The 22,402-nt window shown below is 39.2% G+C and overlaps 1 protein-coding gene across 4 annotated transcripts in view; it reads right to left on the minus strand.

Annotated features, from left to right (window-relative positions):
• Window positions 1-610: 610 nt before the first annotated feature.
• Window positions 611-22,402, minus strand: part of TPD52L1 (TPD52 like 1) — a 90,911-nt gene continuing 69,119 nt past the window's right edge. The window contains exons 4-8 of one of the 4 annotated variants that reach the window (XM_043439649.1): window positions 16,285-16,386; window positions 12,981-12,995; window positions 11,126-11,164; window positions 8,176-8,236; window positions 611-1,227 (exon numbers count right to left, since the gene is read on the minus strand). In XM_043439649.1, the coding sequence (XP_043295584.1) occupies window positions 1,099-1,227; window positions 8,176-8,236; window positions 11,126-11,164; window positions 12,981-12,995; window positions 16,285-16,386 (346 nt within the window). In that variant the 3' untranslated portion in view covers window positions 611-1,098. The remainder of the gene's footprint in view (window positions 1,228-8,175; window positions 8,237-11,125; window positions 11,165-12,980; window positions 12,996-16,284; window positions 16,387-22,402) is intronic. The other 3 variants (XM_043439650.1, XM_043439651.1, XM_043439653.1) reach the window with 3 other exon arrangements.

The raw sequence follows: 22,402 nt of genomic DNA on the forward strand, positions 1-22,402 counted from the left end.
TTTTGGGTCAGCCCACCCTCAGGCCTCGAGGGTGTACTCTTCTTTGCTTGCCAAATAAAACTTACCTGTAACAGAGCTGTAACACTGGCCCACCATTTGAAATTTTTGCTGCAACGAGACAGAACCGAGGAAATCACACACTTCCCTGACACTACTAATAATAAATGCTACCTGCTACCTAATAACAAATGTATGTTCCCATTGAGAAGAAAAGAGAAGTTTGTGATGTGGAAGGTAAACATTACTGTGGAAATCTGATTGTACTAATATGATGCTTTTTTTTATTTATGTGAGCAGTTTGCAAACTAGAAAGGGTGACAGAACTCTGCTTCTACCATTTTCTAGCAATTCCTTTTGCATCTATTTCTTGCCTACTTAACTCAGTAGTTACCTGAGTTAAACACTATTCTAGGTAGATTAGAGAGAATTTCAGAATTGGAGATTGTTTTAGCATCCTAAGGTAGCAGAGGTTATAATTACCTACATATCCTCTCTTATATTCTCCAGATTAGCAGTAGAAGTTGATTTTAAAAAAGCATCTGCAGAATTACACTACCACCTATCAAGGTCATCAACAGCACTGAAACGTAAAGAAATTAAGGATTCAAAGTTATCATTAAAATCAATTATTTTAATTGCTCAAATAAGCATACGGAATTAATTGAAGTAGGTGAGGGAGCTCACAAGCGGTTTGAGGATATTTGCAGTGTCATCTCATTCCCTGCGGGAGCCAGTCAGAAAGAGAGCCATCCAGCGGACAGAACTGAAAGGGGGCACTTAGCCTTCAAAGACATGCACTTCCTACAGGAGTCCAAGCAAAAATCAAAGCAAATAATTAACAGCCACAGGTTTGGAAAACATGTTGAATTACACAAAAACAAGGGTCATGACCAATTGTGTACCTGCTGAAATCGACATTTTAAAAGATGACAATCTAGGAACTCTAAAATGGTAGCGAATTCAAATGTAAATCATATAATTAAACTGTGAGGCGACGCCATTTGAAGAACAAGGTCAAGGCCAAGGTCAAGGCCTGCGTCTTCCCCGCGGGACCGTGGTCTTCCCTCCGGAGGCGCGCGGGCGGGGCGGGGCGGGGCCCTAGCACTGCAGCTCCTCCCCCTCGGCCAGCCGGGGGCCGCCGGCCGAGCTCTGCGCGCTGGCGTGGGCCGTGGAGCTCAGCACCTCCTCGAAGCTGCCGCCGCCGTGGTTCGCCCCGCCTACTTTCGTCTGAAACGGGCAGAGAGGAACACGTGCAGTTAGCTTGTCATTTTCGTAATTTTTAAAAATAAGATGGATTACTCTGAAGTTCAGAAATACTTGTTTTCTCGAGCGGGCATGCAAAGGGGATGCAAAGGATGCAGAGAAGTAAGTTTCCTTTCACAGAGGGCTAGCGTGTCGTTCATATTTGGGTTTGGGGACTGGACGCAAAACTTGAATTTGTGCAGCACTCTCTTTGTCTAACTTTAGAAATACTCTCTTTGTCCCTTCTACATCTGAAATTCTCAGTCCCTTCAGGGGCATGTCCAGATCTGTGGATTTGCACCGTCTCCTCAGTCACCCAGAGAACCAATTTAATCCAAACGGAATTGAGTGTGAGATAAATCCCCCCAATTTTACAAATGTGGGAACTCCTTTAAGTGACGCCAGCTTTTCATTTTGAGATCTTAGCAAGGCAATCTGAAGTTCTGATAAATGTCTCTTGGAAAGCAGAGTGGATCGAGAGAACATGATCTCTGGTCTCTACTTTGAGAGCTGGAGATGAATCACGGCTTAAGCGCTGGTGACCTCACATCTTCCCAGGCAGTGGTCTTTATAGGAGGAATATACCTTAAAATGCGAAGTTATGGTGCTTTCAGATGCTCTCTTTTTGTATACTTGTTATTGGCTAATAAGAATATAGTCAGGAAGAAATCAATTTATAATTAAGGAATATGGTTAAGTACTTTGAAAAATTTCTTAGCAAAAGGTCTTTCAAAAGAATATTTAATGGCCCCAAGGGCTTAATGCAAGTCTTACTAATGGTCACATTGGCCCTCTTTTAACCAGTAACAATATAGAAAAACACTTTGAGGAAAAGAAAGGTACAGAATAGATAATGTGGCTATAACCAAAACTCTATCTACACCTCACTGTCACTTATTATGATCACTCACAAAGACATAGACTACACTGAGGAATGTACCTGCTGATTGCTTGACCTGCCGTTTTAAAACTTTAACCAGGTTTTGAAAGCAGTTCAGTTCTTGCAAATCACACACACACTTTTCTCCCACTGTCACTAAAATCCCTCTGCCTCTGTAAATTCAGTTACTAAGTTGAGTTTTTCCACTCTGCTTAGGATTGGAAAACTCATTCTGGAAAGTGACAGATTATAAATATTTTAGACTTGAGAACCACATAATCTCTGTCACAAATACTCAAATCAGCCATGGTAGAAAGCAGCCAAGATAATATATAAGTGAATAAGCATGGCTGAGTTCCATAAAAGCTGTATGTATGGACACTGAAATGTGAATTTCATGTAATTTAATATTCAAATCACAAAATATTATTCTTCCTTTGAAGAATAATTACCATTAAGAAAAAAGTAAAAATCATTTCTTAGTGTACAGATCACTCAAAAATAGGGGACCAGCTGGATTCAGTCCATCCATGTCAGTTTGCAGACCTCAGGCAAAGAGCAATGATTCCTCCTCTACCCTGTTACCTTAACACTGGGAAGAGGCAGGGGATTGGCTTCAACTACCTAATTTCTCACTGTGCTTATTTCTTCTGAGAGACAAGTCTAATTCAATGTAATCGACTCTATTAATAGTTTCCATCTTCCTCTTTAGTCGCAGTCTGTCACACAGAGTATTGAGTCAGGTGAATACCAACTACTGATGTTTTCTTCTGGGCTTTGGTTTATTCTTCTCTTCTAGTTTTCAATTTCTCAAATCAAAAAAGAAAAGTAAAGAAGGAAGAAACCACTTTGAAATAAAGCAATTTAGCAAAGAAAGGAGTGGACTAAAGGGGTTTCCTAACCATGTGAGTTTAATGACCACACACTACAATACTAAAGTACTGCCTAAAGCCAAGGATGTGGGCTTCCCAGATGGCGCTAGTGGTAAAGAACTCCCCTGCCAATGCAGGAGACTTGAAAGACTTGGGTTCAATCCCTGGGTTGGGAAGATCCCCTGGAGAATGGCATGGCAACCTACTCCAGTATTCTTGCCTGGAGAATCCCATGGACAGAGGAAGCTGGTGGGCTCCACGTCCATAGGGCCACAAAGAGTTGGACTCAACTGAAGTGATGCAGCACGTACACATGTGCTTACGCGGAGATGTGAACAATAAGCTTCTCCTGAACTCTTCCCTTCAAAATGATTTTTCATCCAAGAATTTGTCACTATGTCCCCCAAATTATAACTGCTCTTAGCAAAAAAAAAAAAAAATTCTTTGAATTACTGAATTGGGTTTCCTGATCTCTCATAATAAAATGTCTAGTTGAAAAGGACACAAAGAACCAATAAGTGTAATATGTCTTACCTTTTTTGAGGTTTTAATTTATGCTATACAATGTGCTTATCAAAAAGTAGGTGCACTGAAAATATGTTCTGCTTGACATGGAACAATAGAACAGTTGGAAAGGATGTCATTGCTCATGATTCACTAGAACATGGTAGAACATTCCAAATATGGTTTCATAGGAGCTGATTCTAGGTCTGCTTTCTGTTTGCTTGCTTTAGATGAAATAGAAATTGTGCTTATTGAGTGTACAGGTGACACCAGCCAAGATTTCAAGTAATACACTGATGTGTATTACAAGGATGTAGGTGGAAAGGACTACCTTTATAGGATTTTGATGAATTGGCAAGTTTTTCTGGAAAATCAAACTATCTACAATTGGGTATAAAATAAGAATGATCCACTGAATGATCCATTGGGTACAAATGCCAGATGGTGTGACAGATTGTGTGAGACGATGATAGGAATGGACCTCACTTCACAGCAGAACATTATTTCTAATAGAACTCAAATATGAACATGATTCCCTTTAAGTGGTGTTTGAAAAATCAAGCTTGAAGCACTATGTGTCAGTACAAATACAGCATAGCAACCTGCAGGTTATTTCACTCATCATTAGTGATTCATGAGTCATTCCTTCAGCAGGAAACAGCCTCAGGGTTCATAATTGAAGAAAGTTATAGAAGCTTTGGAGAAGGTTCAGAACACAACAGTAAACTACACAGAAAATAAACAATGTAAGAAAGGTTAAACATCTACTGTTTAGTCTGGAGATAAAAAGGAATGAGGAATTTGTAATTGGTGGTTTGACACCAAGAATGATAATCAGCTATTCTCCACTGTCTGTGTGGGCAGGAAAAAGGGAAACTAAGCATTGACCATGAGCCAGGAGATGGGTGGGCTGTGAGTCTTGTAAAATCTATGGGCAGTCATGCAGATATAGGACCTGTTTTCAGGTGGTCTTGACACAGGCTAGCATCCAGTTGGGTGAGTTAGTTTTATACATGTCTGAGGGAGGAGGCACGCTCTATACTTTCCATCCAGATGAGGTGAGAAAAGTGAGAGGCTGACAGTGTGGATCAAACACTTGAATCATATGTGTCCTGTAAGCTTACCAGATTTTCCTAAAAGCAAAAGTAAATAGGTTGTTCTTTATTCTTCTTTTGCTTCTTCATATCTCCTTCTTCTAAAGGAAACCTAAAAAAGTACAACTTTCCCGGTGTCAGAATTTAGCTAACAACAGAATCCATCCTTCTTGGACTGTCTAAGGCTGAGAACCAAATGTTGAGAAATTAACCCCTAGGGTTTTTTTTAAATTTTCTCTTTTGAAACTAGATATTTTGGCAAGAGAAATGTCTGTGACACTGCATGTCCCTCCCTATCAAAAGTTTTCTCTACAAATAGGGGCAATATAATGGCTCCTCCTGGTTCCTAAACGCTCAATAAATGATAACGTTGACAAGCAGAGCAGTAGAACTAAACAACTAGAAACTGCTCGTAAGTGAAGTCAGTGAAAGCATGGTAAATGCTGTGTAATAATTTCATTCTTGGGCCTTAAACACCTAATCACAGGCCTGGAAAAGAGAAGACCATGTAAAAACCCTCCTCTAAAGGGAAAGACCCTCCAGCTCAAAATCGATAAGAGAATGTAGGACCTCCAGGAAGGAATTACTTCCAATCTCATATCACCTGGCCGCACATGTGCGGGCTGCATGATTCAGAAGCAGCTGGGTAGTCAGCACATGCCTATATCTGCTTTTGAGCTAGTTAAAGGTCACGCATGTTCTTAATTTTCCCAGTAATAGGGAAATACAGAAATGGATTGTATACAAAATAGTGATAATATCAAGATGTAGTTATGTTTAGGTAACACATTTTAAAAAATCTTAGTAGTATTAGTGATTTTTTCCTGTTTTAAATGTTCTATACATTTAAGATTAGATTGCTTTTATGTTTGCTCTTTTATCTTCAGTACATTAATTTATCTATGCTCAAGCATGAAATTCAATCAATTTTTTTTTAGCACAGTGGAAGTGAGAAATAGATTTAAGGTACTAGATCTGATAGAGTGCCTGATGAACTATGGACAGAGGTTCATGACATTGTACAGGAGACAGTAATCAAGACCATCCCAAGAAAAAGAAATGCAAAAAAGCAAAATGGTTGTCTGAGGAGGTCTTATAAATAGCTGTGAAAAGAAGGGAAGTGAAAAGCAAAGGAGAAAAGGAAATATATACCCATTTGAATGCAGAGTTCCAAAGAATAGCAAGGAGAGATAAGAAAGCCTTCCTCAGCAATCAATGCAAAGAAATAGAGGAAAACAATAGAATGGGAAAGACAAGAGATCTCTTCAAGAAAATTAGAGATACCAAGGGAACATTTCATGCAAAGATGGGCTCAATAAAGGACAGAAATGGTATGGACCTAACAGAAGCAGAAGATATTAAAAAGAGGTGGCAAGAATACACAGAAGAACTGTACAAAAAAGATCTTCATGGACCAGATAATCATGATGGTGTGATCACTCAAATAGAACAAGACATCCTGGAATGTAAAGTCAAGTGGGCCTTAGGAAGCATCTCTATGAACAAAGCTAGGGGAGGTGATGGGATTCCAGTTGAGCTATTTCAAATCCTAAAAGATAATGCTGTGAAAGTGCTGCACTCAATATGCCAGCAAATTTGGAAAACTCAGCAGTGGCCACAGGACTGGAGAAGGTCAGTTTTCATTCCAATCCCAAAGAAAGGCAATGCCAAAGAATGCTCAAACTACCGCACAATTGCACTCATCTCACACGCTAATAAAAGTAATGCTTAAAATTCTCCAAGCCAGGCTTCAGTAATATGTGAACCGTGAACTTCCAGATGTTCAAGCTGGTTTTAGAAAAAGGCAGAGGAACCAGAGATCAAATTGCCAACATCCGTTGGATCATCAAAAAAGCAAGAGAGTTCCAGAAAAACATCTATTTCTGCTTTATTGACTATGCCAAAGCCTTCGACTGTGTGGATCACAACAAACTGTGGAAAATTCTGAAAGAGATGGGAATGCCAGACCACCTGACCTGCCTCTTGAGAAACCTATATGCAGGTCAGGATGCAACAGTTAGAACTGGACATGGAACAACCGACTGGCTCCAAATAGGAAAAGGAGTACATCAAGGTTGTATATTGTCAACCCTGCTTATTTAACTTATATGCAGAGTACATCATGAGAAATGCTGGGCTGGAAGAAGCACAAGCTGGAATCAAGATTGCCGGGAGAAATACCAATAACTTTAGATATGCAGATGACACCACCCTTATGGCAGAGAGTGAAGAAGAATTAAAGAACCTCTTGATGAAAGTGAAAGAGGAGAGTGAAAAAGTTGGCTTAAACCTCAACATTCAGAAAACTAAGATCATGGCATCCGGTCCCATCACCTCATGGCAAATAGATGGGGAGACAGTGGAAACAGTGGCTGACTTTATTTTTCTGGGCTCCAAAATCACTGCAGATGGTGATTGCAGCTATGAAATTAAAAGACACTTACTCCCTGGAAGGAAAGTTATGACCAACCTAGACAGCATATTAAAAAGCAGAGACACTACTTTGCCAACAAAGGTCTGTCTAGTCAAGGCTATGGTTTTTCCAGTGATCATGTATGGATGTGAGAGTTGGACTATAAAGAAAGCTGAGTGCTGCAGAATTGATACTTTTGAATTGTGGTATTGGAGAAGACTCTTGAGAGTGCTTGGACTGCAAGGAGGTCCAACCAGTCCATCCTAAAGGAGATCTGTCCTGGGTGTTCATTGGAAGGACTGATATTGAAGCTGAAACTCCAGTACTTTGGCCACCTGATGCGAAGAGCTGACTCATTTGAAAAGACCCTGATGCTGGGAAAGATTGAGGGTGGGAAGAGAAGGGGATGACAGAGGCTGAGATGGTTGGATGGCATCACTGACTCAATGGACATGGGTTTGGGTGGACTTCAGGAGTTGGTGATGGACAGGGAGGCCTGGTGAACTGTGGTTCATGAGGTCGCAAAGAGTCGGACAGGAGTGAGTGACTGAACTGAACTGGTACAACAGGCATCTTTTCAGTGTATATCCAGGGAACAAATGCACCATTACAAAATAATACATTTTATGACTCAGCTTCATTTTGCCTTCATGCTGTTCTGTGCTCAATATGTGAATGGAGTAGACAAATCTAAATAGTTGAGGGGTGGTGGATGGCAGGAAAACCCATGGAGCCAAGTTTATTTCCACTGATCCATGGTTTATTTCTACTGATGCACCAAATCAGAGGAGCTCTGAGCTGTTACTGAAATTTCCCTTACATTCTAAATTCAGAGTTCATATATGCTTTGTCCTATCCACATTCATCTATCACATATCTGCTTCTTGAGTAATAGCATTAAGAGTTTTAACCAGCAAAGAGATCAATACAAACCCCAATTCACTTGAATGCACAATTCACTCCTGAATGGTTTATATGAACAACTTTGTACATATATAGTAACAATATTCAATACTGTTTTTATTTGTAGATTTATATGTGAAGGAAAGTGACTTGGTGCAAGGCTGCCTTCTTGGCTGCACCAAATGCTGATGGCCCCGCCTTTAGAATCAAGGAACTAAGCTTTCCTGATTCATGAACCCCATGACACAAAATTTACTTCATCTGTACCTTAAGGCTTGTGACAGTTGTCTCAACCCTCTCCTCAAATGATTTGAAAGTAGGAGAATTCCTAAAATAAAAAAAGAGAGGTCAGCTCCACAGACCTAGCTGTCTTAGCAACTGTGCTATCTGGTTTCTACTCTTGTTTGCAAACATCACCTCTGCACCAGAGCTAGTTGTTGGTTGGGCACCTACACCAACCATGTTTTAAAAGATATTTCACTTCTGCTAGGTTAGATCCAGAAACCATAACCTACCATGGGATTTTTCTAAGTAAAATTGTCAGATGCTCAGCTATAGAATAAATAATATAGCATTGGACAAGAATACAACTGGCATAATTCCATGTTGAACCATAAATCATTTCTAGTGAGTCAAAGAAGTGATAGCTTAATTTTTCATTTACTAATTAATTATTTCTATCACAATACGCCTTTTCCAAACCCAGTTATTTTATAACCACTGGAAAGTCTATCTGAAGAATGTCATGTTCAAGTTTTCCCACATGGAATTTTAAAAGTCATTTATTTTTAGTGAATGTGAGACAAGACAGAAATAGCTACAGGGGAAAAAAGGTTCATATGTTTTCAAACTTTAAAGTTTTTAAGTTTTAAAACTAAGTATTTTGTCAGTGTCCAGGAAGCAGTGTTTCTAAAAGTCAATGCCTTCTTTATTTTAGGTTGAAATATACTCATTACTTGTCTAATGCTTGATCAAAACGGTGCTATTTGCATGTGTTAAATTTCCTTTCAAAGAAGATACTTAATTTGTTCTTACTAGACAGAACCTTGCAATCTATTGACATTTTATTTGTGACTCAGTCATTGTGTTAAATAATCTACATACCATGTTATACTTCTAAGATTTAGATTTTTCATTTGGTGCTTTTTGGTTTCCTATACTGTATTTGTCTACATGAAATTATGGGTTAATGACAGCATTACCCTTAAAAGTGATATCAACCAAGTTCAATGATATCAACTGAGTCCAACTAAGGCAACTGGAACTGTCATCATTTTCAGGTCAAATAATTCAACTGAATGTTACTATATTTGATAAGCCACTTTCTAGTCTCTCTTGAGTGCAGAAGAAATAAACTAAGAGAAATGACCTAAGGAAACTTTGTAAGGGAGAATGGTTATCAAACATGGGCTTCATTGTGTGGTGTGGGCTATAGCATGGCTCTAATACTATCAAGAGAAAACTAACGTACAGAATATGTTTTTGAATGAATTTGTTAGAGTTTGTCTGTCAGGGCTGATACTTTGGATGCTCAGAAATGCATTTGCATCCAGGTTGCATGAATTAACAATGTTGAGCCCCGAGGGGCCAAACACATCTTATATATGACTCAAATATGAGTCAAATTCCTATGAGCAATCCTCCACAGTACCTGTCTCATGATGAAACATTAGTGAAACTTCATGAGAATGATTCAGAAGTATTTTATTAGCACCTTACTTCCAATGCACATTTTATTTGGCCAAGCTGGTCACATGACTACCTGTTACCCATCAGTTGTATAGGACCACAGTGGGCAGACACTTAGTTCATCCTAATGGTTCATAGTGTACGTTAGTTGACTAAAATCCTTTTTTTAAAAAAAGTTAATTTCAGGCAAGCTCATAAGGAACACATTTGACCCATAAGTCATTTGATTATTTCTGGCTCCCAGAGGAAAGCCATACTAGTTTTTTTCAAGCCTTCTTTGGACACTCAGACAAAATTTAACAAGTAAGGAAGCTCAGGGTTGCAGGGTGCACTGGTCAATGTTCTTACGCTAGGGGAGCAAGTCATCCAAATATAAACTAAGCCATCTATGCTCTCTATTTTTCCCCACATTAGGGAAGTCAAATGCTCTGGTCCAACTTGCAAAGTCACAACATAGCTCCCAGTGTAGAAGAGACATCAGCAGGTATAATAAAATAGACATTCCTCTAATCTGATTATACTTGAGTGCATGCTTGGAGAACAGGGAGAAACTGCAAATAACCCTAGAAAGAATTTGGCTTCAAAGTGCTCGAACTATTTAGAGTAACTGAGCTCCCTCCAGAATGTAATCACACCACAATATGTAATATAAAGCTGGAAAGAAGAGACACAGTTCTGAATGAAGTGAGGGAGAGCTCCAGGGGCTAGATGTCCTCCCACTGAGCTCCTCCCCGGAGCAGCCAGAGGGTTCCTGGAAGCACCTTTGGAGGAGCCCGAAGTCTGGTTCTAGCCCTTTATTTTTAAGCGTGATGAAACTGCTATCACCAAAATGATCTTCCCAAAGCTGCCAAGTTTACTCCTAGCAGAACTGGGCTCCAACCTGCATCCTCTGACTCCCAATCTAACATTTTGATTTTATCTGATCGTATCACTGCATCACACCAACTGGAAGCCAGAGGAACACCTTTCTCCAGAATTTCCAGCTGACCAGTAAGCTTAATGGCATTTTTATTGTTCAACAGACTCTTTACTTTAATATATCCTTTAATCCTAATGTTATCCTTTCTAGAACTGTAGCCCTCTTTGTCTCCTATTTTTTTCATTTAATGCTGTGGCAATAAAATGATTTCCCCCTTTACAGGTGTGCTTGGAATGTTCCAGGCCCCGTACTGAGTACTTTATGCAGAACATACATCTCACAACAGCCATTTGAAGTAGATAGATTCTCATTTCTCCTAGTATACGGGCAAGAGAATGGAGATTGAAGTAGATTTGGTAAGTTTTCCTAGGTCATACAAATCAGGAACTGCTGGATTTAAACTAGTGTGTCCAGTCAATAGCCCGAGCCCTCCACAACTACAGTTCTTCTATTGCATTGTCAGCCTTCTTTTCCTGAGGGCCATCAGAAAAGAGAATATAATAGGTCATGGCGCTTCCCCTCATATAAAAAAGGAAAAAATCCACAATAAAAGTAACACTTCATGCACATTCTGCACTGAGATTATGTAAACTCATTTACACACATTACCTCATCGCAGGCATACTTATGGAATGGCGAATCGAGTAGCTTCAGGGCAAAAGCAGATTAAAGGGGAAACAAAAACAGAAAAAAGAAGATAGTACAATATAAGTATATGAGAAACTCCTCATTCACAGTTTTAAAACAGCAATTTCAACTATCTGAAGTATTCCCTGCCCTCCCCACCAAGATGATATTTGTTTTTGTTGGGTAGGATGGGCCACAATCATTTCCAAAGGAATAAAGGAAGAGCAGATGGTCCGTGGCTGCATATTATTTTATTGGGTTAGCCAAAATGTTCGTTCAGGTTTTCTGCAAGATCATATGGAAAATCCCAAACAAATTTTTGGCCAACCCAATACTTTCCCTGTAAGCCAGGAAATCTGAGGAGAGTGTCTGGTTCCCCCCAAGTCAGCCCAGCAGCCCGAGTACATGACTCGGGGGACATGACCCCTGGTCCAGCTCCCTCCTCCTGTTTCAGGAAGACAGTCAGGGGCAAGGGGCAGTGACCAGCAGGCAGAGCCAGGCAGCTAACAGCTCATCATCCCACGTGAAGCTCATCAGACTACGCAGAGTTAACATGAGTCAATCAAGGAAACACGCCAAGTAAACACACTTCACATAGTCCAACGTGGGAGCAAGGGTTTCCACCTCCATCCTAGGACAACTGGTATAAGGATCAACTTTTCTGAGACTTCTAAGAGCATCAGCTCTCTCACCTTTTTAATCCTACAGTGACTGATTCATTGTCCCTCTGACTGACTGACTGTTATTTCTATGTGAGGTCCACTTAGAAATCAGGGTGTGTGGAGGGAGAAAGCAAAATGGGGTTCATTTTCCTAGGCAAGCATTCCCTCATCCACTTTCCCGCACAGTTCCTGCCTGCTCCTCTCCCAAGCTAACAGGTAAGGGATCAAATCCACCCTCACCTTCCCCAACAATATCCACTGAGGTTAGGGTTAGTAAATTTACTAGAATTTTACTAGAACTCAGAAAGAAAAGGACAAAGAAATGAAGCGGAAGGGAGGTGGGAGGGGGGATCGGGATGGGGAATACATGTAAATCCATGGCTGATTCATGTCAATGTATGACAAAAACCACTACAATATTGTAAAGTAATTAGCCTCCAACTAATAAAAATAAATGGGGGAAAAAAAAAAAGAAATGCAGTGGATATTTACAGACACTCCATTTAGAAATCATAGGCAAAATATTTCTTCATAAATTACATTTAAAAAAGAGAATTACTAAAAGAAATTCATGAACATTATCAAGCATTCATCTCTTATATATAGGTAGTTTTCTTAGGAAAAGAATTTTTTTTTAATTTATGTAATAAGATCCCACCCCAAAGGAGGCTTAATTCAGAGACCTGGGGCTGACAATTGCACACGTGTTAACATTTGTTCTCTCCACTTCAACTTCAGAGGGTACAGAAAGCTGAAGGTGAACCATCTGCCTAAATAACAGTTATAAGAAGTTCAGAGAAACACGACAGTCTAGAGGAAATAATTCTGTTTCTCGACTTTACTTTCTGCCAGTTTCATATACATCTGCAGTGCACAATTTTCACTTTCCTTTTCTTCTAAGGACCTCTGCCACGTAGACGGGCATGATGCAGAAAGAGATCCCTGAGGATGACTCAGCAAGTGAAAGTGATGCATTAATAAATGATTCAGAAATGAGATAAACAAGTGCTGAAATAGATGCAAACACATTAGGTGCCCTATACTCTGTAACTCTGGGGTCATGAACACTCTCAGGAAAAGAGCTTTGGGGCCGAGGCACGCCCACCATGGTGCTCTGGGGAGGAAGGGAGCTTCGAGGGAGGGAGCCAGTTGGGCCCCCCAGGGGCAGCGCTTACCCGATGGAATGAGACCTGCAGCCATAGCAGCACCGGAAGAAAAGCAGGAGTAAGGTTAGCGCATCAGGATGCAGAGAAAGGACCACACTGCCCGCTGTCCCCTTTCAAGAGCCCCAGGGAAAAGATAAGGGACCCCATTCCTTACTCTTTTTGAGTGCACTGGCTTTTTAATGTCTTCACAATTGCTTTACCAACTCTTACATGCTGTGCTTCTCACTGTTTTTCTCATGGCTATAGCTGGATTCTCTGTTAAAATTACATGCCTTGTCCAAAGATTTCCTCTCCACTAGCTTACACACTGTTTGAGCGAATTCACCCAGAAGTGCAAAGAAGATGGCAACATTATTATTATAAAAATGATTTTATAAGTAAAATGATTTTATTATTATAAAAATAATTATTATTTTAAAAATGCAAATAGCTTGCATGTCTTCACAGAGTCCTTTCATAAACGTGACTTCGTGTTAACCTCAGAGAAAACCATCTGGTTAGGTAGCTATTAGCCATGTTATCCAGCAGATGGAGAAGGAGGCAGAATTCTGTGACTGGGCTGAGGGGCCTTCACTTAGGGGTCGTCAGGATAAAAGGAGGACCTCAGTTCAGGAAATATTATTTATTTTTATAAAACATCTAAATTAAATCTTAACATAGTGCTTTTCACTCAGTTATTAAAAGGTCCAAATTCTAAGTTTTGGAAATCTGTGAGTATTAACTTATAGCGATTTTAAAGAAAAATTGAGAGGTCCTGTGTTTCTCCTGAGGTATCTAAATTTTTCTGGCAATTTTTTTGAACAAATTCAGAAATGTGTTCCCAGAATTCACAAAAAGATATTATGATGTAACCAACAAAATAAAAAATAATATATTAATACTTTCAAACTGCAAAGGGGTTCAAAGTAAAATGCCTGAGAGAAAATTTTTAAATGTCCCCACTATCATTTTATAAACTGGCAAATTAATTTGAACCCCAAATTGAAAACCCACTAATTGTTCTCATTTAAGAATCATTACTGTATTAAACTTAAGTAATTTTCAAATACAACTTTTACGTATATTATTTGTTCTAGTATAATCAAAGGTAATAATCCTTTGTAAAATTTGTTTTCATAGGGACTTATCCTCATTTATATATAGATGTAAGATATTTAGCTTGAGAAAAATATAGATCGGAAAATATAGGTCTACAAAATATTACAGGATCATAGTTGAATCTCTAGTAATAAAGACTACATTTCCCAATATTTTTAGACAGTTTATAATGGAAGTGTTGTGTCCTCTACACAGAGCAGTAATTAATGAAAAGTTTGGAACTCCTGGGAAACAGATTATCCGTTATGCTAAAACAAGGCCACATTGAAGCGGCAGGAGAGGCAGTCAACACACCTTGATATTATGCCCATGCAGGAACATGAGTGTGTCAACATGCTATATGTGTGAAACACAGTCTTCATTCTTTATAGCTCATGAAACACAGTGCACTCCTGTTCAGGGACTCTTCCTAATTTCTGCCCTGAAGGGCCACTTTGTAACTGAGATAGTTCCTTAGTAAAGGTAAAAACTAGCATTTATTGAATGTTTAATACATGGCATGCTGTCTTCTGCTACTGGCATAATAACCTGATGACATTGTTACTCTTATCTACATTTATAACTGAGAATACCCAGGTACAGATAAGCTAAGTTACACTTGGCTTCCTCAACACCTGACCAGTTGAAATCAGATCACCTGGGAGCTTATTTCAAACAGATTCCTAGATGCCATCCAAGACCTACTGAGGTTCAATCTCAAGAGAGAGAGGTGGAATCTAGGAATATGCATTTAACAAGCTTCAGAGGTGTCTGTAAAGTCTCCTACAGTTGGAGAAACACTGTTCCTGTTGGCAGTATTATGCCACTGTGATCATTGATTCAACTAAGTATGTGGAAAACAAATTCTATAAACATGACAAAATATATTTTCTTGGATATAACTGGTGATAAGGTCTTTCCTGTTTTAAGGAATTATTTAATTAGTTTAGATAAATGCTTTCCTGCCATTGAAATGACTGCAAATTTTATTCTAATAAAGTTAGGGTTAATTAATAATCCAAAATGCTTACCAGTTCATCACACGCTGCCTCTGAAGAATTTTAATTGCTTTTCGTTATTGCTTTATTAGCAAAAATGAAGATAAAGCAATGTACTCAGATTCATGCATATGTACTTACTTAATTCTAGCCTCATGAATGCCAAGTTCTTAAGATGATGCATGAATGTTGGGCACAATCCAGTAATTTTTGAAGTCAAAAAATAACTTAAACACAAAGATATAAATATTTGCCTCTAGGCATCAAAGCTGCAGGGTAATACAGAAAGCAATAATTTAAGAATCCAGTAAAATAATATGCACATAGTTTTTAAAAAGAAGAAATATAAAATGTACTTGAGAAGTTTTTAAAAATTGAACTTGATTTTTAGAGACAAAAATGACACTGATTTATAAAGAAAAATCTCCTAAGCATATCAGCCTAATTCAAAATAAACTATGATAGGTATTTAAATAAGCAAAAAAATATGAGAGCAGCAACTGTATGTAAGGTAACTTTCTAGAATATAATATAAAAAATTAAAATGGTTAATACTACATTGTTCTCAGTTCAAAATCTTGATATGCACCCTAATTTTATATAACAAATACTGAAAATAACCAAAATGTGCAAAGGAACTGTTTTAAAAATTTTGGTACAGCTATGCACTGGAAGATAATACATCCACTGAAAATGAAGATGTAATAAACATTTATTAACATATTCACAATATATCGCCAAAGTAAAGAAAGAATATTACCAGGTGCACATATCCATTTATTCTTTTTGGAATAAAAGAATAACTATCTATATATTTAGCATAGGAAAAATATATATACTAGCTGTATGTGTACAAAAATGTAACCAAGAATAGTTTATCAGAGCATATTCACTGAAAGCATATTTTAACTTAGTTCAAGTTACAGTGATTCAAATTCAGTGTGTGCTGCATTCTTTTGGAATCTCTCCTTATTACTGGTGATTAACAGTACCCTCTGTCTTCCATTTTTACTAAATAGTAGAAAGGGCATCCCTGGGATCAGGTCCACTAAGCCGACCTTTAGGTAGAAAATGTCCCAATATAAAGATGTATCTCAGTCACCAATACTATCAGCCACATAAAATTTTAATCCAATTAAAGAAAAGAATGCTTAGGAAGACTAGTCATGGATAATGCCCCTCCTTGTCTCTGAAAGCCCAAGGCCTAGCCTCTTCCGCATGGTTCTTTCCCACGGTACCTCATGTCTCCAAACTTCTTGCTGATGGCCGTCCCAACGTTGCTGAAAGCTGCAGTTGCCTTCTGCCCCGCATGACTCAGGGTTTCATGTGTTTTCTTGTAGCTAGAAATAAAACAGAAAAATAAGAACAGCTTATATATCAAGACCGCCCATAATACATTCATAGTCCTCCTCTCCTGTGTACTTAGTCGCTCAATCATGGCCGACTCTTTGGGACCCCATGGGCTGTAGCCTGCCAGGCTCCTATGTCCATGGGGATTCTCCAGCAAGAATACTGGAGTGGGTTGCCATGCCTTCCTCCAGGGGATCTTCCCAACCCAGGGATCAAACCCAGGTCTCCCACATTGCAGGCAGATTCTTAACCATCTGAGCCACCAAGGAACTTTTGAAAACTCCCTTTCCAAAACAGATTTAGGAAGATGATCCACAGAAGCAATTGCTTCTGTTTGTTGGGGAGGATGGATTGATGGCTGCTCATCACCAGGAAAGTCAGACCATGCAATCTGAATTCAGTAAAAAGACACATTTGTAAGCCTAGATCTGAAGGTGCAGATCTTTAATCACAAATAATGGAACTGCTCCAATAGTAGAAAATTATTCTTAAAGAGATGTGTTAACTCTATGAAAAGACAATAAAAGTTCTAGCCATCAAAGCTGAGATTAGAGAAGGCATATTTCAAAGAGAAATGTAAGCTTTTACTATTTATGTGGGTAAAAGGAACCATAAAAAGGCAAAATAGAACTAGTACTTATTTTGTAATATGGAGAGAGGTTGGAATAAGAAGGGTGAACAATCTTAAACTAACACAGTGACATTTTTCAAAACAGTTTTAGGAATACAGTACTGCAATGATCTGTTCCTAAGCCTATGTCCCCACAATGCTGACTCCCCGAGGGCAAGGAATCCATTCATCTTTGTGTCCCTAGGATCTGGTTGCAGGAAAAAGGTGAAACTGAATAAATACTAGATGAAGGAATCAGTGATTGAAGAAGCAGCTCCTCTGTGGCTCTGAACTGGGAGTCAAGGCAGTAAGAACAGAGCGGCGTGATGGATTATAGAGAGAGAATGGACAGACTTGACAATAGGTGACTAGAGACAAATGGAACAAGACAAAAAGATTGGCTTCAAGTTTTGAGCATGGTGGCAGGAAAGGCAGTGGTGTGTCCACTGGCCTGGGAAATTTCTAAGCGTTAATTAATAAAGCAGAAAACAAAAGCTCCTAACCTGAGGGAATATGTAAGTCAAGTCACTATACTGCACTGCTTAGACTTACACAGAGCTGTATGTATTATACTGGATTTCCCAGGTGACGCCAGTGGTAAAGAACCTGCCTGCCAATGCAGGAGACATAAGAGACGTGGGTTCGATCCCTGGGTCAGGAAGACCCCCTGAAGGAGAGTGTGGCAACCCACTCCAGTATTCTTGCCTGGAGAATGCCATGGACAGAGAAGCCTGGTGAGCTACAGTTTTTAGGGTCACAAAAGAGTTGGACATAACTGAAGCAACTCAGCATGCATGCATGTGTATTATATTTAATATAACTATATATCAACTGAACCAAAAAATTTGAACTGATTTTTAAAAAATTATTATAAATGAGATGGTTGGATGGCATCTCTGATTCAATGGACATGAGTTCAAGCAAACTCCGGGGGATAGCGAAGGACAGGGAACCTTGGTGTGCTGCAATCCATGGGATCGCAACTGAAAAACAATTATTATAATGTGCATACCATCATATTCCAATATATGCTGTTCCCAAGTAAGTTCCCCAAAGCTCCCTGCTTAGCCTAGAACACTTTCATGCACCTCCAAGAAGACTATGTCCTGTGAAATCCATTATGTGGGAACTTCCCTTATCCCCCCACCCCTTCCACCTCCCACAAGCCATCCAGCCCTAAATATACTATCAGACTCTAAGCAAATGCTTTAAAACACCCTTGTTGGTTTTCCTTGAGACTGAAATCACCTTAGTAATATGGTATTCTATTATTCTTTTTTGTTGGCAGGAAGAAACAAGTCTATAATGTTATCAGCACCATATGTTATTTATTTACACAATGCCTGTGTTTTTAGGAAGTGTAAAAATCATGTATTATCTAGATGATAAAATCAAACCATTCATTACTAAACAGACATTTCCTAGGGAATAGGGAAAGACACACATTATACATTACACCCTAAGAGAAAGGCCCCTCTGGAGTTACGCACTGCACAGACCCTGTACCTCATGGTGCATCCTAATTGGGATTGATCTTAAAACTGAATAAGTAATATACATCCCCATCCAGATGCTAGGAGCCTGCATCTTGAGAAAGGGTCCTTCTGTCAGGCTACTGATAACCCCCAAAGAAGTCAGCAGAGTTGCACTTTACGCCCTTCACCGTGCCACGAAAGTCTGTACATAGTTCATGCTGCGCTCAGTCACGTCCAACTCTGGCGACCCTAAGGACTGCAGCCTGCCAGGTTCCTCTGTCCATGGGCTTCTCCAGGCAAGAATACTGCAATGGGTTGCCATTTCCTTCTCCAGGGGGATCTTCCTGGCCCAGGGATCGAACCCACGTCTCTTGTGTCTCCTGCACTGGCAGGTGGATTGGATTCTTTACCAATACGCCACCTGGGAAGCCCACACAGTTCATACTACTAACATTTAAACCTGTTTTTCAACTCTACCGCATAAAAATATGTTCAGTAATATTCAAATAATGAAAAACAACTTAATGCTAACCTTCTGGTTGACCTGACAACCTTCTAATTTAAAAGGAAGCAGTATTTAGCATTTTAGATGACTAGCATCTCTTATTTTACGCTAAATGTGAATTACACCATTGCTGAGTTCCATAATTGACAGAGCAGGAGACTAAAACATTTTCCTTAAATAAAAGTCAAGATATCCTCAGGTTGCTGTCAGTTGTGCCCTGGGAGGTGGAAAATTCGAGAGTATTTGCTCTAAGAGGTCTGTGTTGTGTGCCTCTCCTCGGGGTTCCCATAACCCCCTCTGCACAGGTCTTTCCAAACATTGTTCCTTTGTGCTGCAATTAGGGTTTTTGAATCCCTCTCTGTGACTTATCTGAACTTCCTGAGGGTGGGGACCACATCCTGTTCATCATCACTGTATCCCCAGTACCTGAAATCAACCAGAGCAAGAGCCCCAAGAGGCCAAAGGGAGGAAATAAGAGTCCAGTTGGATTCCCTTACTTCAGATACAAAGTCAGGACTTTGCAGTGTGAACTTTCCCCTTCTAGAGAAGAGCCATGGTGACCTTAAAATGAGTGAGGGAAATTTGTCCTTGCATGCTCTAAAGCAACTCCAGCAAACACCCGCTTTGGGGGAATATGGGCTTCCTTGGTGGTTCAGAAGGTAAAGACTGTGCCTGCAATGCAGGAGACGCAAGAGATGCAGGTTCCATCCCTGGGTCGGGAAGATCCTCTGGAGAAGGAAATGGCAACCCACACTAGTATTCTTGCCTAGAAAATTCCATGGACAGAGGAGCCTGGCGGGCTACAGTCCATGGGGTCACAAAGAGTAGGACAAGACTAAGCAACTAAGCATGCATGCACATGTATATATTGATGAGAACATTAAGTTCTATTCTCTTAGCAAATTTCATTTAGACAATAGTGTTTTCAACCATAGTCATTACACATTAGCTCCTCAAACCTTATTCAACTTATAACTGAAAGTTAGTACTCTTAGCAACCTCTCCCTATTTCACCCATACCCACCACCTCCAGAAACCACTCTTGCATTCTCTGTTTCCAAGAGTCTGACTTTTTTTTAGATTCCACATATAAGTGACACCATGCAGATTCTATCCTTCTCTGACTTCACTTAGCATAGTGCCCTCAAGGTCCATCCATATTATTGCAAACAACAGGATTTCCTTTTCTCATGGTTGAGTAATATTCCATTGTATCTCTCTCTCTCTCTCTCTCTGTATCTTTACATTTTAAGGAATGGGTAACCTTTAACCGTAGAACAGGTGAGCTGTTTGGTCAGCATACTGACAAAGGGCTCTTCCTCTCTTCATGTCCTAGTGATTTGAAAATCAGTGTTAACAATCAAAAGGAGAAAGCATGTCATCCTCTAACATGTTCTGACTTAAAGCATTTTTCTACATGCAGGTAGAAGAAAAAATTTCAAATTCAACAGTCTTTTTACAAGAAGATGTTTTATAGCCCAAATCTATTTTCTATTATGGGATTTAAAAGAGACCAGTACTTTAACAATTGCATACGCAGCACTTCACCAAAGACACAAAACTATTTAGGCTTCTTTTCTTCCAAAGGTTCCCTAAACACAACACCAAATTGCAGATTTACCACTTGAATCTAGAAAAGTAGAACCTACGTTCTACCTTGTATGATGAGGCCAGTACAAAGAATGAACAACCATGAGAGAGATGGGCTATGTGGTCTTTTAAAATTATGTCTTTAATCTTCACTGGCACTTCTGAACCTAATGGTGCCACAATAATTCCTCATAAAAAGATATAATCTTTACTGACCACATGGGCTGGAAGTCTTAGAAGCACAAAATCAAAGAGTAAATAAATCATATACCAAGCTTCAATTTTCAAGCACTGTGCATTTTTTAAAAAGCTGAATGTTAGAGTTTTACTCTTTTCTATATAGGGTGAGTTTATTAAACTTCCAAAAAGATGGAATAGTTGAAATCCATTCCATGACCTTCTCCCCTTTGTAGACTACCATTTGGTCTATGATACAACTCAGAGGGGTTTATTGTTGGGGCAATTTTACGGGTTAGCAAAGGCCAAACATTCACTAAAATGAAGCTCTTCAGTTTGAATAGCCCACCATGACATCAGGTTTTCAAATTACTTTTCCTTCTATCTCCAGAAGAGATTCAATTTCACCTCCAGTGGTCTCCCCACCTCTTCACCCCAAGGCCACCCACCTCCTCTGTGCCTCCTTAAAGCCTAAAAACATTATAAAGCTTCCGAGAAGAGAAAAGAAGAGGGTAGGTGGACTTTTTGTGTGTGTTCTTAGAGTCTCTGAAATCAAGGCACCCCAAAAACAACAGCAACATCAAGCCCTGGGACACAGATGACCTCTTGACCTAATACCGTATGGTTATCTTTCTATAAAGGAGATAATTTTAATCTGCTGTGTAGTTATTCCTATTCATCTGGTTTCATTCCAATTTGAATCCTACCACAAACTAAAATATGCAAAATCTTTCATTAACATATCAGAGGTTTTCTTTTCATTATAAATCAAACTAAATAGGTCATGACTGTTTAATCAGTATGCAAAATATTGCCTCTGGAATACCTGTAGTGCCTTGACAGCTAAAATTCTTTTTAATGCTTTGAAATCTAATTCTATCCAAGCTAACCCTACCCCCGTTCATCACTCCCTCACATCAAAATTTTCACCACATGATGCATAGATATTGTTCTAAAATCAGTATGATGTACATTAATAGCAGGAATTTAAATATTCAGGGGAGAGAAAAAAAGGAAAGATGGGTGAATGGAAAAAATAATGAATCTTACACACATATCCATCACCCATAGTTAATCCCAGTTAACATACTGGTTTCCTTTCAGTCTTTTTTCTACATATATATATTTTATAAGTGAGATGGGTTTTCATTGAATATTATGTTAGCTAGCATTTTTCCATGTAACTAATTTTTTTTGAAAAGTAGCATTTTAATGGATGCAAATTATTTAATAAACAATAATTTATTTCACCATTAAAAATATTCAGGGGAAAAATAGATTCTATGATCACACCCTACCCCCTGTCCCAACATAGGACTTTTCCCTTCCCTCAGCAGTCAAGAAAAAAGGGTGGGACAGAATGATCTGAAATTATGTTGCTGATAGACTCAGGCCTCCCTCTTAAAAAAAGAGATTTATTCTTCTTTACAAAGGAAAGTTCACATCATTCCTAAAGGTTAGTGAGACCATAATCATCTGTATTTATTAACTAATCTCTGAGGAAATCTATTCTAGTCCTATAGCTTTCAGTGCATCAATATGTGGATAACTCTCATGTCCATCTCTAGCCCTGACTTTTCCTCTGAGTTGCCCCCTTGGGGCAACTTGTTGGTCTGTTGGGCATCTCAGACTAAACACAGCTCAAACAG

This window comes from Cervus canadensis, chromosome 20, assembly GCF_019320065.1.
Source record: "Cervus canadensis isolate Bull #8, Minnesota chromosome 20, ASM1932006v1, whole genome shotgun sequence".
Classification (NCBI taxonomy): domain Eukaryota; kingdom Metazoa; phylum Chordata; class Mammalia; order Artiodactyla; family Cervidae; genus Cervus; species Cervus canadensis.